This window comes from Rhinolophus ferrumequinum, chromosome 21 (assembly GCF_004115265.2).
Source record: "Rhinolophus ferrumequinum isolate MPI-CBG mRhiFer1 chromosome 21, mRhiFer1_v1.p, whole genome shotgun sequence".
Taxonomy (NCBI): Eukaryota; Metazoa; Chordata; class Mammalia; order Chiroptera; family Rhinolophidae; genus Rhinolophus; species Rhinolophus ferrumequinum.
Window position 1 is genome coordinate 10444570 of NC_046304.1, and position 19085 is coordinate 10463654.

Sequence of the window (19085 nt, forward strand, 5' to 3'; positions counted from 1 at the left end):
GGACCGCGAAGGCCCCCAGCCTGGCCTGTCTGGGAACTAGGGCCTTAGGAAGAAGGTTGGTGACTCGGTGGGTCTGAGCTCAGCTGGTGAGATTTGGGTAACGTGGCCTCTGCCTATGACCGTTATCTCTGTTTCTTAGGGCCTCTGCAGCTCCCTTCAAGATCACTGCGGTTGATGGAAGGGGGTGGGGTGGGGTGGGGTGGGGTAAGGGAAAGCAGGCGGGGTAGATCCAGACTGCAAATGAAACAAAGACTGCTGTTTTCGCTGAATAATATAATACTAAATATAATACTTTGGCTTTGCCGAGATTTTGCTTTTTAACATTGAAACTGAGGATTCTTTGAGTCAGGCTTAATTATTCTCGATAGTATCTCACCCTGGAAAACTTTAATCTATTTTATTGTTTTATTTCCTTCATCAATCTGCTTTTGTTAATTATCCTTTTAGTCCCATGCTTTTGATGTTTAAGTATGCCCTGTCTTGGATTCTGGAAAAGTGGCCATTTTATGCATCTCCTTACTTCTGCATGTTAAATTCAGTTCTTCCCCGTGCTTATCTGGAGAAAGCATATGGTGTAATTGTGCGATACAGCACTAGCTTTTGCAGCAAAGGGATGTGACCCGAGAGCCTGGCTTTTTATTTGGGCTCCTTAGGGAAATCATTACAATGAAGACAGACTGGCTGGAAGGTGAGATGGAGGAAATTTTGAAGGGCATGTTGTATGGTGAAAGACTATATGCGACTGTGGTTTATGTACTTTCTTGTCATGTATGAAGAATTAAAATTCCTGGTATTACAGGTCTAAATTTCAGAAAATAAGTGTTTTGATTCATTAACAATCTTGCACATCTCTAATGTAAGTGACCTCAGCAGTAGCGTTACACAAGTAGGGACACTTCTGTTTTAGTTTGTCTTAGAGGGATGCTCTATCATAGGAAATTGGCTCATCATTTTGTTTTTGGCTTTTTATATGTAAGATATTCATAAAACTGAATTGTTTTCCTGTGCCCATACCTACAATAGGGGCTGGGAGACAGTTGAGAAATTTGCTGGGTCGCATTTCATTGGCAGTCAAAAATGGCCTGGTGGGAAGGATCCCAGGGGTGGGTGCCCCTAAAAACATTGAAGGGGATGGGGCTTTTGACTGTAGGGGGCTAATTCATATACAGATAAATGATTTAACTATAATTAGGTACTTATTGCAAATGATACCAAGAACCTTTGGGTTGTCTTTATGTCTCCTGCAAAGAGATTCCTATTTATTCCTTTTTATCCTAAGTGTAGGGTTCCCCCTCTACAAAATATGCAGCATTTCCCAGATTATACGAGTATGTTTATTGGCTGAGCCTATACTCTTGAAGCTATAATCGATGGGGTTTTCACTTAGTAAAGATGTAGTATATTGTATACAATATGCCCTTCAAAATTACCTCCCTTTTGCCTTCTATTGTAGAAGGAACTCAGGAGCTGAACTCTGTTTAATCCCAGCTCTGCTACTTGTTAACTCTGTGACGTTAGGCTGGTTATTGGCTTTCTGTGTACCTGAGGTTCCTCATCTGTAAAATGAAGATCTGATAGTACTTACATAGGGCTATTGTGAGGGTTCAGAGTGTATATATGTAAACTTTTAGAATAGTGTCTGATCGTAATTAGTGCTATATAATGACAGTGTTTGCTATTTTAAAAATTGTGGTATTACCCTTTCATAAGGCAAAGCATTTGGGAGTGGTTCACTGTTAAATGCCAGTATTATCAAGATTGGGTCCCAAATGTATAATAGAAGGAAAAAAATACAATATATTTGGCAATCACAAGTCAAGAGTTAAAATGAACAAAAAACCTTTGCTGGCCTCCTAAACACTATCAATTAAACAACAATTTGAATACCTACGACTTGCTAAGCACTCTGGGACAGTGCAAGGGAGGGCAAGAAGAATGCCAAAAGAGGAGCGCAAAATGTTAGGAAAAGGATAAGGATTGAATTGCCAGATTGACCTGAAAAAAAACTTCTGAAAGGGTGGCGTTTGGGTCAGGATTTGAAGGAATGGTAGGTTTTTGGTTGTGGAAGAAAAGATAAAGCTCACTATGAGGGTAGGGGCCACTCGTGAGAGTATTTGATCAATAGGTAGAGATCCCCTCCTTGGACCAGAGACTAGGCTAAGTGCTCACCCATATGCGTAGCAAGGAACAGGAAACTGTCCTCACAGTGTTTAATTAGTTGTGGAAAACTGAGACGGTAAAAGTAATTTGTAATCCCATTACCCATTGAAGACCCAGTGAATATTTGTTCCTTTAAAAAAAAAATTTTAGTAAGTGCCTATAAATTAGAATAATAGAGATCATTTCTAGAGCAGGTGTTTGGGTAAATTATATATTTATTTAAAAATTATTTTATCAAATTGGTACATTGTAAATTTATCAAATTTACAATGAATAAAATTAAATGTGTGTATGCCTGCTGGCAGCAAGACACTTTCCTAAGTGTTGTGTTGGATATACAGTTTATACCTAATAAGAATAATAACAGTAACTCGTTATCATATTTTGTTATAATTAGATATTTTCTCTTAATAGAATGTCCTTCCTGAAGGCAGAGTGTGTCCCATTGTCTCTAAATTCATCTAGGATAAGTCCGACTTCCAAGCCATGCCTTCTTAACGGTGTGTAGTGCGGAAGTTGGAAGGATAGAAAACTTGTTAGCAATCCTGTTAGAGCAGTCCCTAGAGGTAGGCTTTTAAAACCATTCTTCAGAATGTGCATGTGTCCATGAATATTTTCTGTAAGAAGGCAAATGCAAGTTCAATTATAAAACATGTTAGCAATTTTATTTGTAAAAGTCTTAATGTTACATGTTTTGTGATTTTTTTTTTCCATTTTATTTTGTGACTTTTTTTTAATGCAAGTCCGTAGTCTGTAGAACATTAGCATATTCTTTAAATCAGGTTGTGAATTAGTCTAGAACATTGGTTTTCAACCTTTTTTTTGTACCTCCAATACGTGTGAGTAGCAGTGGCTCACCATGGCAGCCAGAGAACTGTGGAGCGACAGTTCTCAAAGTGTGGTCCCAGGGCCAGCAGCGTCAGCATCATCTGGGAACTTGTTAGAAATGCAAATTCTCAGCGTCTACCCCAGATTTAACTAAATCAGAAACTCTGGGGATGAAGCCCGGCAATCTGTATTTTAATTAGCTTTCTAGTTGGTGCTGATGCACAGGCCAAAGTTTGAGAACCACGCTCCAGAGCATGGGTGTTTGTAATGCATTACATTGTAACAAATAATTTCTGAAGAATTTTAGCTATTGGATTCTAGTAAATTCTTTTTAGGGGTGAAAGGGCTAGTATCTGTACCCACTATCAGTGATTAGTCTTTTGGGACACAGGTAGATCCCTTTAAGAATCTGAAGAAAGTTATGAGTGTTCTCCTTAGAAAAGACACACACACACACACACACACACACACACACACACACACACTCTAATGTACATTTTTATACCATTTCAGTGATTTCATGGAGTTTGAAATATGTCAACAGACTCAAGGTTAAGAACCTTTTAACAGCTTTGGGTTGCTTTATAGTTAACCTTGCAGCCTTCTATCTTGCCTACAAAGAAGCCCCATTAGTCCTGGGCAGGGTTTCCAGGCGGGAATTCCCGCCCATTCTCAGGAATTTTTTTTGCTTTCCCTTTCCCGAATCCCGAGATATAAACTGTTTTCTGTTCTCCACGATGAATCGTTTCCACAAAGTGACGGCCAATACTACCAACCACCTGGGTTCAAGGAGCCGATTTCCCGACCACCTTTTCTCAAGATTCGGGAATGGGAAAGCGAAAAAAATTCACGGGTGGGAATTCCCGCCTAGAAACCCTAGTTCTGGGGGAGGGAGAAGTTGGGAGGATTTGCTAGAACAAGAATAGGCACTCAGTTGGCTTCTTGCATTGATTTGGATGAAGTCGTGGAAAGCATGCTTAATGAAATTTGTAATAACCTGGAATTTGGAAAGTGTTTAATGATGGTATTGGATCCCAGAAAGATACTGTCAGGCAGGAATGATGAGTCACATCAGAAAGGTGGGTGATGAATGTAAAGTCTTGTCATTTGATCCAAAAAGCCAATTGCACAAGTATAGGAGGAGAGGTAGCTTAGAGCAGCATGTGTGGAGCTTTGGCTGACAGCTCATTATGAGCCAGCAGTGAATGATGCTCAATAAACCAGTTAGGTCTTGAGATACATTCCTTGTAAAAGTCACAGGAACAGAGCTTTCTCCAGGTTGTTAACGGCTTCTTTTTCTTCTGCACTGGTCAGACCATATCTGGAATATGTTTACTCCTGGGCCCCACACTCTAAAAGGGCACATAAGCTCATGGAGTCTACTTAGCGGTGAGAGCGCAGGGTAGTGAAATGAGTCCTGATGAAGGACGGAATGCTGAAGAGAAGGCCGAGGGAGTAGGAGCAGCTGCAGGAATGGGAGTGGAGACCTGAATAGCTACATCACATACTTGAAAGGCTGTCGTGTGAAGCCAAGTTACGCGTGTCCTCTGTTAAGACCACGGACCATGGAGAAGCCATAGGGAGACTGACTTGGGGTACCTGTAAGGAAGAACTTGGAGTCTGTGGTCCACGGGTAGAAAGGGAGGCTCATTTTAGACCTGATGCTTTACTCTTCTGGCAGTCATGCTTTTTGTAGCTGTATCCTGGTAGTCACACTAATTCAGGTACCACTCCATAAGCCTTTTATTATAAATCTGTTTTCTTTTTCTTCATTCTCCTTTCCCTTCTGAACTCTATTTAATTTGTGGTGAGAGCGAAAGAGAAGATGAAGAGGAAAAAAAGGCAAACTGGGACTTTGCTTTTTCCTTCTGCTTGTTTTTCAGCCCTCAGTAACTGAGGGCACGCCTTGAGTGGTCTTCAGGCAACCAGAGTCATAATTTGTGGTTACCCCTGAAATTTACCTTGCGAACTTGGTTAGTATGGTCGTGAAGAGGAATAGCCCAGCTCTTTGACTCAGAGATTATGCTTTCTGTTTACCAAAGGTTTTGTTCTAAGTTTCTTAGAAGAGTAAAATGTGTGAATCATTTTATATTTTTAAATATCTAACTTTGTCCTCCTCCTCTTCTCATAGAGGCAATTGCTCTTGAATCCTTCTGTTTACAATGGCCCAGAGAAGTGGACTTGAAGATCCCGAGAGGTATCTCTTTGTGGACAGGGCTGTCATCTATAACCCTGCCACTCAGGCTGATTGGACGGCTAAAAAGCTGGTATGGATTCCATCAGAACGCCATGGTTTTGAGGCCGCTAGTATCAAAGAAGAGCGGGGAGATGAAGTTATGGTGGAGTTGGCAGAGAACGGAAAGAAAGCAATGGTCAACAAGGATGATATTCAGAAGATGAACCCACCTAAGTTTTCCAAGGTGGAGGATATGGCAGAATTGACGTGTTTGAACGAAGCTTCTGTTTTACATAATCTGAAGGATCGTTACTATTCAGGACTTATCTATGTAAGTATCCCCTCTAAATAATCGTGTGAAGTGGTGAGTGGGAATTAATGTAAATTATATATACTGTCATCAAGTGAGAATGTGGAATACCCACGCTCTCTGTTTAACATTATTTCTATCAAAGAGAGTCTCCTGCTTACCCTAAGTCTTGCTTTGTTTTAAATCTTAACATGTAATTTTAAATAATCCAGTCTGAAATCAAATATACTAAAATGGTATTTGAAGACTTGTAGTGGTGCTCTGGAGCAGAAGATGGGGGACAGCATGTGGTCTAAAGACCAGGGCGTTTAATAGGGGACTGACAGTTGCATTAATAGTAGGACACCGACAGCAAATTGGTAGGAAATCCAGTGTATATCTAGGAGTGTAAAGTGGAGGGGCTGCAAACTTAGAAGTTTCAGCGAAGAGCAAGAACAAGGTCACTGGGTATAGGGGCGTGGGAACGATGAGTACTGAGATTTTTGAGAGGAAACAGTTCAGGGTAAGAGTGAGGCCGAGGTTGTGCTGTGGTTAGTAGTTGACACATACATGTATGTTGCAGTGGCTGATGATGTCACTGACCATGTAGAATAAGTTACTGAAAATAATAAGGGATAAGGTGGAGAGGGACACCAGGCCAGATACTGACAGAAATCTAGAATGACAAGACAGGTTTGAAGGGATGGCAGGTGCAGGTGGCAATGATGTTAAGAAGGCGGTACAGATAGAACTTTGATTTAGAATGAGGAGAAGTAGAGAGAAAAGCTGACATTGTAATGGGCTGAATTTGGAAAAGAATTTTATGCAAGGGTTGTCATACTGAACCTCATGCATAATTCAAAACTTGAGCAGATCAGAACTAGTTTTCCTAGAGGAGTTAGTTGGTTTAGTGAATATTTATGGAGCACCTACTGCTGAGGAGTGTGGTGAACAGGACAGGACAGTTCCCTGCCTTCGTGAGACATCCTATAAGGAAATGAAACAGACCTAGGGGCTAGAGTAAACAGGAGAATGACTTTTCCACAGCTGGTCAGTGAAGGGCTCTTTGAGAAGGTAGCATTTGAGCTAGTTTCTGACTGATAGGAGGGAGCAAGCCATGGGAAAATCTGAGAAATGAATAGTTCATTCATGACCTTTGCCAGAGTCGTTTCAATCAAGCCTCATGCTCTCTCTTTTTTTTTCTCTCTATGCGGTTGGATGTAAATTAAGAGAGTTAAGAGGTTGGGAAGGTGGCTTAAGGAGAATTGAAAAGGTTTGGAAAAGAGGAGAAGCCAAAGATAAGAAAACGATTGGAGTGTAGCTTTGAGAATCCAGCTGAGACTGAATAACACCGTGTACAGTGACCACATTTTTGTCTGGCTGTGTGGTTTTGCCAGATCTGTAGGCTCGCCCCAGGTCTGTGAAGGCCTGGGAACCTGCTCAGTGTTGTGTCTCCAGAGCTAGCACAGTTCCTTTCTCTTCTCTCCCTCGTCAAACAAGTAAGTTGAAGGTAATGGGAGTGAGAAAACTGGAAAATTGAGAGACTGTGGTCAGATCATAATGTTGACATCAAAGATTTGAGCGGCAGATCTATTTTGGATGACACCTGGTGCAGTGACTTGCGAGAGGCTGGCAATGTGATGGCAACCAAAAAGTTGTGGAGAACTGGAATGTGGAAAGGAACCAGGCTCTTTTTCTGCCAGTCTTCACCTTCATTCCCCACATTCCCTAGGTTCCTGAACCAGGAGAGAAAAGAGAAACGGAAAGGGAAGGAAATTGTGCATAAAAGAGAAGACAGTTTATTTTATAGGTACCATTCCTCATGATACTTCTAGGGCTTTGCAAGTATCTTTTATTGAGTTTATTTGAGTTTTTCCAACTTAACTCAGGTATAATCTTAGTGAAGTTCTGAATTTCCTTTCAAAACATGACCCCCTTCATCTTTATAGAAGGAGAATCTGAGTTTTTCTCAAAGTATTAAGATCACAGCAGAAGTAAGGGTTTGGGAGGATCGTGTCTGCAATTAGTGGGGTGGAGAAAGGGTTTCTACCTAAGATTCAAGTTGGAGCACTTGTTTAAAGAAGTCTTATTAAGAGAATGGGGCTGCGGATGGCCACGATTGCTAGCATTGTGATAAATGTATATTGGGCTTTTGGAATTTAAGTTGAAACTGATCATTTCAGGTGCTATGATACCTACATTCTTAATAACTTGGGTAGGACGTTTTTGGACATATTTCTATAGATAAGATGTAATATATATTCATTTAAATAAAAGTTAGGTTATTCACAGGTTTGGTTATTTTCTTGTATTTTCTTTTTTTTAATTTTTTTATTATTATTATTATTTTTAAAGATTTTATTGGGGAAGGGGAACAGGACTTTATTGGGGAACAGTGTGTACTTCCAGGACTTTTTCCAAGTCAAGTTGTTGTCCTTTCAATCTTAGTTGTGGAGGGCGTAGCTCAGCTCCAGGTCCAGTTGCCATTGTTAGTTGCAGGCGGAACAGCCCACCATCCCTTGCGGGAGTCGAACTGGCAACCTTGTGGTTGAGAGCCCGTGATCCAACCAACTGAGCCATCTGGCACTGGCCCCTGTGGGAATCGAACCGGCAACCTTCGGCATTAGGAGCACGGAACTCCAACTGCCTGAGCCACCAGACTGGCCCTCTTGTATTTTCTTGAGATTTAATCTCCCCTAATTGTGTCATCCAGTATTCATTTTTTCCTTAATAAAACCATTTAAGCGTTGTGAGTGTCTCCTCTCACACCGTTTTAGCTCACCTCATACGTTTTGATGTGGTTTTTGTATTCAGTTCTAAATATTTTCTAATTTCTATTATGATTTCTTCTTTAACCTGTAAACCATTTAAAAGTATACTTTTAAAACTTCTAAATGTTGGTTTTTAAGTTATCTTTTTGTTATTTTTAAATTAGTTGCACTGCAGTCGAAGAATATACTCCATATAATATTCTTTGTTTTTGTTGAGATTTGTTGTTGTGTAGTACAGTAAGTATGTTGTCAGTTTTTATGAGTGTTCTATATGTGTTTTAACGAATGTATATTCTGTATATGGTCATTAGACTAAGATTTTTAATTCTGTTTAAATCTTCTATAGCCTTACTAATTTTTGTCTGCTTGGTCTATCAAATTACTGAGAAGTACCTTAAAATCTCTCAGTGTGTTTTATCAACTAAGTATGCATTCTTAAATAATATAATTGAGTTTTGCTTGTTCATGAATTGTTGTATGAATGAATCTTCTATAGCCTTCTGTGTTGGTTTTTTTGTTGCTTGTTTGTTTGTTTGCTCAGCAAAGTGTGGTCTGTGGACCCCTAGTGTTTTTCCCAATACCTCTTTAGGGGACCCATGAAGTCAGAACTATTTTCATGACTATATGAAAATGTTATTTGCCCATTTCACTGGGGACATTAATGTCAACAGTGAAAAGGCAATGGTGGGGAAAACTGCTGACGTCATCATGAAAAAAGCAGTGACCCCAAGCTGTACTAGTGGTCATTTTAATTCAGTTTCACTCAAGAATGTCTTTGATAAAGGAGGAAAAATTATTGATTTTATTAACTCTCAACCCTTGAGTACATGTCTTTTTAATATTCCATGTAATGAAATGGTAAGTATGCATTAAGCACTTCTGCTGCCTGTTGAACTATGGTGGTTGCCCTGAGGAACAGCCTGAAGTTGAGTTGCAAACTTTTTAGTAGAATACCATTTGCTGCTTTCTAATAGAATACCTTTTTTATTTTATAGAATGACTAATAGATAAACTATGGTTACTCCCACTGCAGTATTTGGCAGATATTTCCTTGAAAATAAACAAAGTGAGCCTGTCACTTCAAAGAAAACAACAGATTGTATTTGTTGCCAATGATAAAATTTGAGTCTTCACATGAAAGTTAGAATTTGGAGAAACTTATCTACCTCTGAACTTGACAGCTTGTCAATACTTAAAAATCTTTCTGTGAGAGAGATGAATGATTTTTTTCTTAATGTCATATAGTGAACTATATAGTTATCATTTGGAAGACTTGCATAATTCAGTGAACCAGTGTTTTTCAAATGATGTATAGATATTATAAAATCATGCATGGGTAAAAGATTTCATTCAACATGCAAGATAGGAGAGTGGATTTTGATGAACGGAGTAGGAAAAGTTCATTGGTAGGTTTTCAGAAGCTACATTGCATTTGATCTTTCAGAAATGATTACTTGTTGAGTTTTGGTGTAGTATCAAAGAAGAATATCCGCAATTACTTGAAAAGACTGTTAAGCTACTCCTTCCTTTCCAACTGTATACCCCGTGTAAGGCTGATTTTCTTCATATGTTTCAACCAGAACAAAGTATCACAACAGATTGAATGTAGAAACAGATAGGAAAATTGTGCTGTTTCCTGTTAAGCCAGATAATAAAAGATTTGCAGTAATATAAAAAAGTACCATTCTTCTTACTTTTGTTTTTAGAAAACATAGTTATTTTTTACAAGAAATGTTACTTACATTAACATGTATTCATTGTTATTTAAAATGAATAAATACACATTTTAAAAACTCTGTTTGTTTTTTAAAGATTTTACTGGGGAATATTGGGGAACAGTGTGTTTCTCCAGGGCCCATCAGCTCCAAGTCATTGTCCTTCAATCTAGTTGTGGAGGGAGCAGCTCAGCTCCAAGTCCAATTGCTCTTTTCGATCTTTAGTAGCAGGGGGCGCAGCCCACTATCCCATCCAGGAATTGAACCGGCAACCTTGTTGTTGAGAGCTTGCACTCTAACCAACTGAGCCATCTGGTTGCCCAAAAAACTCAGTGTTTATATCTGTATTTTATATATAAATACATAAAACAAAAGGTCTTTGGAGTCTTTCTATGAGTTTAAAAGGGCCCTGAAGTAAAAAAAGTTTAAGTATTTTGTTCATTTTTGTTTGAATGTAATATTCCATTATAAGATTTTTGACTCAATTTTTTTTTTAATCCAAATGTTTTTGGACATTCGTTTTTTCCAGTTTGGAAACTGGAACATTATGAGCATTGCTTATGTGAATAGCATTGCACATGTACCTAGTGTACATAAGCATGCCTTTTTGTAAGGTGCAATTCCTGAGTGAGAGAATATGCATATCTTTTAACTCATGTCTTCAGTCTTTTTAGATAATGCCTGATTTAGTCAGAGTTCAGCAGGAAGCAGAAGGCCCTCAAACTAGATATTTTGAGAGTTTAATAAGGGGATGATTTACAAACCTGTGGGTAGAGTATATAAAACAAATGGGAGTCGTGCAGTATCCAGCACTAGTGATACAACTTGATCGCGAAAGAAACAATAGGAAAGAAGGTAGCTGTGTGAAAAGGGCTTCCTGATAGGAATTGTAGTTTCTAAGGAGGGATGCCCACAACTCACGACAACTGGCAGGGAAGATCCCGGGCAATAAATATCCTGACTTTATTCTCCTCCCACCCTCAGTCTCCTGCTAATGTCTCCCATTGGCCTAACTTAGTTTGAAGCCAGAGAAGAAGTAATTTGATGATATATTTCTTAGGGTCGGCCTCAGTTCCATTTGAACTTGAATTTTGTCTACAACGTAAGGTTAGGGACAAGATTAATTTTTTTTCCAAATAGTTCTCCAAATTACATAGTGCTATTTACTGAACCAGTCCTATCTCTGCTTCCTTGAAGTGCTACCTTTGTTATAAACCAGGTATTCATAAATATCTTGACTCCCTAGTCTGTTTCATGGGTATATGTGCCTGTCTTTGGGTCAGTAGACATTGTCTTAATTATTTCCACTTTACACACATACACACACACACACACACACACACACACACCAAAAACCTTACTGGAAATTTGATTGGGATTTTGTTGATTCTATAGATCAATTTGGGGGAGATGAGATCTTTACAATATTTGATCTGGTAGTTCTTTGCTATACCCATTTATTTAGTTCTTAATTTTTCTCAATATTTTTTATGGTTTTCTTTGTAGAGGCCATGTACATCTTTTGTTGATTTATTTTTGGGGATTTGATTTTTGGATGCTATTTAAATGATGTTCTAAATATTGCTTTTTAATTGTTACCATTATGTACAAATAGTTGTTATGTTTTGTACAATTGATCATATGTTGACTTTATATTCACTGACATTATTAAGTTTATTTATTGATTGTAATAGTTCAGCTGAATAGTCTTTAGGATTTTCTATGAGCGTATTCAATGTGCGCAAATAATGACAGATTTCTTTCTCATTCCTATATATTTCTTTAGTCAATGAAAGAAAGTCCAAACCTATAGAAAATTTTTATGAGTTTGAGCCAAAAAACTGAGGACCAGCCCAGAAGCTAAATCGCAAAGGATTGAGAAAATGCTCTGGAGAATGGCAATTTTGCAGTTCTTTTAATACATCTGGAATCAAAGGAGAAGATTACGTTAAATCCGTTGGTAGTAGATTAAGAAGGCAGGGGAAAGCAAAATGGGAGAGGTGTCTCTAGGATTAGATAAAAAGCAAAATGGAGAGATACAGCCTTGTTTTACATTGGTGGGTACAGCATAGTTAACATTTAACATTTACAGTAAATAGATATGGGATGTGGCAATAAGAAAATGAGAAGTTTTGGGGTTGCCTGTGAAGGTAGTTATGCCTCTGAGAAGTCTGGAAAAGATAGTTACTGACATTCCAAGGGTGTTATCTTATGTGCACAAAAACAGCGACAGGGCTCCCTTAGGGCAAAGATTAACCTTTTGTTAAGGAATCTCTAGGCCCAGAATGTGAGAACCCTCCGTGACCTGCCCACTTATGAATTTATGGTCAGACCATCCTGTGTGGTTACTCAGTCACTGAGCTTATCAGGCCTGCCACGTAGCCCTCTGAGCTTGTCCGCTGTGCTGCATAGCCCCTCTTTTCCATTCATACTTTAACTTGCTTTATTGCACTGTCCAGGACTTTCCGTAAATGTTTGTTGAATAGAAGTAGTAATCAGAGGCATCGTTGTATCTCTCATTCCTGATCTCGGAGGGAAAGCTTTCAACATTTCACCATTAAGATGATATTTGCAATGGAATATTATTCAGCCATAAAAAAAAAAAAAGAATGAGATCTTGCCATTTGGGACAACATGGATGGACCTAGAGGATAGGCTAAGCGAAGTAAGACAGAGAAAGACAAATACCATATGATTTCACTTATATGTGGAATCTAAAGAACAAATGAAAAAACAAACTCATGGATACAGGGAACAAATTGATGATTGCCAGATAGTAGGGGGCTTGGGTGAAAAAGGTGAAAGGGATTAAGAAGTACAAATTGTCAGTTATAAAAATAGCCACGGGGGTGTAAAGTACAGCATAGGGAATATAATCAATAACATTGTAATAACTGTGTATGGTGTCGGGTGCTAGACTTATGGGGAGGATCCGTTCGTAAAGTATAACTGTCAGTGTTGTGCACCTCAAACTAATATAATAGTATATGTCAACTTTAATTGAAAAATAAATTAAAAAAACCTTTTTTTAAAGAATGACGTTTGCTATAGTTTTGTTTTGAATATTCTTTTATCAGATTAAGGGAAGTTTCATTCTGTTCCTAGGTTTTGACCTGCATGGATGAATTTTTTAAAACCCTGATTAGATGTTAATTTATCAAATGTTTTTTCAGCATCTAATTAGATGATAGTGTGATTTTCCTGGTTATTTTGTTATTGTGAAATACACACACACACACACACACATACACACACACTTTAGTGTTAAAACTAGCCTTGCAAGGACCAAGTAACATACATATAATTATTAGATTCCTAGCTTCTGTTTACTAATATTTTGTTTAGGACTTTCGCATCTGTATGCATGAATGAGACTGACTTAAAAATTTCCTTTCTTGTAATGTCCTTGTCATAGTTTGCTGTCAAGATTATTCTGGTTTTATGAAATGAATTGGGGAATATTTCATCTTCATGTGTCCTGGAAGATTCTGGGTGGGATTGATGTTACTTCTTTTAAAAATAACAATGTAGTTTTCTTTGTGGTTAAATTTTTCTTTGGTAGATGTAGAACTTTTCAGATTTTAAATTTCTTGTATCAGCTTTGATAATTGTTTTTCTAGGAATTCTTCTATTTCATCTAAATTTTTTTTTTAATTTAAAAAATTTTTTTAAATTTATGTATTTTTTTCAGTTACAGTTGACATTCAGTATTTTATATTAGTTACAGGTGTACAGCATAATAGTTAAACATTTATATAATTTATGCAGTGATCCCCCATTGGCCTAATTCCCACCTGGTACTATACATAGTTGTTGCAATAACATCTAAATTTTCAAATGTGTGAGCGTGAAGTTGTTCATAACACCCTCTTATTTTCTGTAGGACTTGTAGTGATGTTCTCTTTCATTCATGATACTGGTAATTTGTTCTATCCTTTTTTAATGAGTCTTATCAGAGGTTTATCAATATTATTAGTCTTGTCAAAGAACAGACTTGACTTTTGTCGGTCCTCTTTTCCCTTCCTTCTTATCTATCTAACCACCTAATAACATACCTTTCACACATTTGTTTTATTTCTTCCTACAGTCATCTGCTGTGTAATAATGTTTTGGTCCTGATGGACTGTATATATGACAGTCGTCTCATAAGATTATAATGGAACTGAAAAATTCCTATCACCAAGTGAGGTGGTAATGTCATAGCTCAACACCTTACACAAATACTTACCTTTGTGTTACAATTGCCTACAGTATTCAGTACAGCAACGTACTGTACAGGTTTGTAGCCTTAACATACTGTACACGTTTGTAGCCTAGGAGCTATAGGGGAACAGGATTTGTCACACCAAAAATGTCTCTTTGGCATAAGGATTATTTTAGGCTGATTAATTTTAAGAAATAGCAGACATGGGAGTAGCTCTGAAAGATACTTACATTTGTAAGGGAAATCTCCATCTGTAAGGGTGTTTCCCTCTTGTACCTGGAAGAGGGGGATGACCTTATCTCTAGAAAAGCTTAAATATTCAGAAGACATATCTGCATAACAACCTTCCTCTCGTTTACTGTGCTTTTCCTGGTCACCTCCTGGGACTGACACCCCCACCACCACCATCTTTTTGTCTTTAGCTGGAGCTGGTATTTAATGTGGTGGCTTCAGCCATTTTGGCGAGTTAACTCAGTTTTCCTGGGTCTCTCCCACGGAAGGTATACATGTTATTAAACTTTTATTTGTTTTTTCCTGTTAATCTTTTGTCACAGGGATGTCTCAGCCAGGAACCCAGTAGGAGAGAAAATTATTTTTCCTCCCCTACAGAGCAACAGGTTATATACCGTGTAGCCCAGGTGTGTAGTAGGCTCTACCATCTAGGTTTGTGTCAAGTTCACACAAGGACGCAATCGTCTAACAACACATTTCTATGGGTTTAATTTGTTGTTCATTAAGTTTTGAGATAGATACGTAGATCATTGGGGTTTTTTTCAGGTGGTCATTTTCTAATATGTTCTTTGAAAGCTATAGTTTCATTGTAACAAGCTTTAATTAGCAGTAGTCTACAAATTTTAATATGTTGTGTTTTTATTACTCAGTTCAAAATAATGAGGATGTCTTCATTGACTCTACAGGTTACTTAGAAGTAAATTGCTTAATATCCAAATTAAGGGGATTTTCAGGTTTATTTTGGTATTTCTAATATATATAATCCCCCAGTGGTCAGAGAATAGAAACATTCAGAGGAGAATGATTTCAATCATTGTGCATTTAGAAAACACACATCTGCAGTTAGTGTCTATTATATGTGCAGTGTCGTTCAATCTTACATGTTCTTATGGTTTTGGGGTTTTTTTCCTGCTTGTTCTGTCAGTTACTGTTAACATCTTTCTCTTTTTAGTTTTGTCAGTTTTTTTCTGTGTACATGTTGAAGTTACATAACCACATATGTAGAAATGTAGAATTTTTATATCTTTCTGATGAATCATCGTGAAATGATCTTCATTTTTAGTAATGCTTCTTGCAAAGTTTACTTTGTTTGACGTTAGTGTTTGCTTGGACCTCAGAACACTGGAACTCCACTGACTCCTCACTCCCAAACTTACGTGCCGCTGCTGTTTATTTCTCTGTATTTTAAAACCCACAAGCTACTTATTCCATCTTAGTCAGTATCCATTTAGTTTTATCCATTTACTTTCTATTACTTTTCGTTTTTTTCTACATCTCTTAGTTGCCATCTTTCATGTAGAAAAGGTCTCTATTTGTCTGACAGTGTCTGTATTTCATCTTCATTTTTTAAGCTTCTTTTTCCACCTGGATTTAGATTCGAAAGATGGCAATTGTTTTCTTTCAGCCTTATGAAGATACCATTGCATTGTGTTCTTCTGCCTTCCATCTTTTATCTGTTGAGCATTCAGCTTATAGTTTTATTGTTGTTTCTTTGAAAGTAACATTTTTTCTTTGTACTGGCTATTTCTAAAATTTTCTCTGCCTTTGGCTTTCAGGAGAACAGGATTTGTTTGGCTTTCAGGGGAACAGGATTTGTTTAATTATCTACTCTGATATGCTTAGGAAAGCTTTTCTTTTGTACATTTTGCTTGGAGCTTGGAGCATTTTTGAATCTGGCTTTGATGCCTTTTGTCAGTTCTGGAAAATTCTTAGCTATTATCTCTTGAGATACTGCTTCTGCTCCATTCTCTGTTCTCCTTGGACTCAAATACCTCATACATCAGACATTTTCATTATGTCCCATATATCTCTCACATTCTTCTATATTTTCATCCTGTTTTCTCCCATGCTTCAGTTTGGATGTTTGCTTCTGATTAAAATGTCAACTACCTAATTCTTTCTTCAGCCATATCTAATTTGCTGTTAAACACATCCATTGAATTCTTGATTTCAGTTACTGTTTTTCAGCTTTAGAATTTTCATTTGAGTTTTCTTTTAATAGTTTCCAATTCTCTGTCAGAATTCTCAGTCATGTCTTCTAATTACTTGAACACATTATAAATAAAAAGAGACTCACAGGGGATCCAGATGTATTATCTTTTAATTATAACTAATAATTATCTTATGACTTATACCTGTTGCCTTATGTACCAGTTATTGTATATAAGAAATTATGAAGGTAATTTGATGGTCTGGATGGCATTAAGCTCATTCTAGAGTTCTGCTTTGGGTAGGCAGTTGAGCTAAGGGGGCTAGCATGTGTCCGTCAGTCAGGGATTGACATGCTTCCCAACTATGCTGCAGGCTGGTCTACTTCTGATATACTTTTAACTCTTAGGGTGTAGCCAACAGGGTCCCAACTGAAAGCCTGGGGTATTACGCTCATCCTGGGTTGCCAGAACTCTTAATTTTGTTCTCCTAGCCTTGCATGCTGCTAAAAGTTCTGCTCAGCTTCTTGCTTCTCAGCAACAGTTTCAGGGATTTGTGACTATTATCTGCCTAAAAAAGAAGAATTCTGTATCATCAAATATTCAATCACTTTTCAGATTTTCCTTAATATGTCAGAAATGTTTATTATAGTTGGTCTATTCAATTCAAGATCCAGACAAGGTCAATGTATTGTAATTGGTGGTTATGTCTCTTCTAATCTACATATTCCCCCCCCTTTTTTTTTATTTGAAGAAACAAGGTCAGTTGTGCTGTAGAATTTCTCATATTTTGGATTTTATTGATTGCATTCCTATGGTGGGTCCAGAGGCTTGGACTCAGAAGGCATATAATGCCAGGTTGTCTTTCACTTTATGATGTTGGAATTGATCAGTAAGTTAGTGAGTCAGTTAGGGTTTTGGCAGCCCTATTTGTGCATTGGGTGTGTCCTCGTCTGCCGTACATCTAAGGGCTATAGCAGCCAGTGGTGAGCTCTGTCCAGATGCATTATTTCATTAGGGGCTGCGAAATGGGGACAGTCTAATGCCATCACTCCTTCTGCGTTTACCGGCTTGACGAGTTCTTTTTAACCCAGTATATATTACCCTTTCCCTCCACACGTACACAAAGTTTTCTCCAAGTTTATTTTTGATTATTCTTTTTACAAAGTTTTAAAAGGACTTGCCTGGAACGCCCATCTCCTGTTTAGTATTGAGAAATTTCACTTCTCTTTTAAGTGCCAGACCTCTGTTAGAAAGCAGGGATAGGTGTATACACTATTTCATAGATTCAAAGGATTAGAGAACCAGGAAATAGAGGCGGGTGTAGATGTCGTGTCATGGCAGGTGTATTGCTCCTTTTTTCCCCAAGGGAGCAATAATGGTTAATATTTTAGTTACCCTTTCTCTGCTCTCTATATTTATCTGTCCTCTAAGTATTTTTTTTATTGGTTTTACCTGTGTGCCTCTTTTTATTATTTTACATTTGTTCTATTTTTCTTTAGGAAAGAAGCTCTCTCAGAATGGGTCCATTCTCACTTGATTTCCTGATATCCATTCGGCTTTTTTCCCCCTCCACTATGGGTTTTAATTTTTTTATTATTTCAGATGAACCGTTACAGTTTTTCCTTGCCCTAATCACCTTTTTTTTTCCTTACTGCATTTCTGTTCCATTATGTAGAATTCATATTATATTACATTCTGTTGCAGCTATAAATCTCTTTCCTAAAGTTTTCTTTTAGCTTATTTTGTAGATACTTTCCATAGGTAATTTCTTAGAATGCTCTGGATGAGGATCTGTCTTCTCCTTACTAACATAGGGTTGGTTTTTTGTGTTGTTGGTTTTTAACACCCATGTGAATTTAGTCTATGCAAATGTATGAGTGGATTATTCTTTCTTTTGGGTGGTTTCTTCTGAGAGCTGCAGTTGGGTGTAGGTTTATGTGTTGCTCCCAGTTTAGTTCTCTGTTCCTTATCTCTGTTCCATTGCATTGACATCTACACCCGCCTCTATTTCCTGGTTCTCTAATCCTTTGAATCTATGAAATAATGTATACACCTATCCCTGCTTTCTAACACAGACGCCTGACACTTAAAGGATAAGTAAAATTTCCCATTACTGGACAGGAGATGGGCGTTCCGGGCAGAGCGATCAGCGTATGTAGAAGCATGGAGGCATGAAGCAGCATAGCCTGTTAGAAAATCGCTTCGTTTTTTTGTGCCAGTATTTTTGTATGTTTCTCTAAAGCATGTAATGACGTTACTTGATGTCTTAAAAGGTATGCAAACTTGTCCCTCAAGCCTTTGTAGTTCTTCAGAATTTTCTCATGGCTTTAGCAATTCAATATTTCCAACTGCTCACTAGGCATACTACTGGGCTTACCGACTATAATAATGAATCCCCTTTTAACATACTACCATCTCAATATGTTAAAAAGGGATTCAGGGGGATCAAATATATGGTGATGGAAGAACTGACTCTGGGTGGTGAACACATAATGTAATTTATAGATGATGTGATACAGAATTGTACACCTGAAATCTATGTAATTTTACTAACAATTGTCACCCCAATAAATTAAAAAAAAAAAAGGGATTCATTCTTTTTTCTTTATTTACAGTAACTTTTCCAGTCTCTAAAGCTTGAAAACCTTGGAGTCGTCTTTAACTTGCGTCTTAAATGGTTTTCCTCTATTCAGAGTTACTGAATGCTGTTGAGTCTCCACCCATGATTGATCCCTTCTCCATTTTTGTATTGCCCTTTCTCTCATCTAGGCTGTTCCTGT

The 19085-nt window shown here is 37.7% G+C and overlaps 1 protein-coding gene across 1 annotated transcript in view; it reads left to right on the forward strand.

Moving 5' to 3' along the window:
* The first annotated feature begins 5123 nt into the window (after positions 1–5123).
* Positions 5124–19085, forward strand: part of MYH10 (myosin heavy chain 10) — a 127016-nt gene continuing 113054 nt past the window's right edge. Inside the window, 1 exon segment of the mRNA XM_033089348.1 lies at positions 5124–5495. Coding sequence (XP_032945239.1) covers positions 5151–5495 — 345 coding nt within the window. The 5' untranslated portion in view covers positions 5124–5150.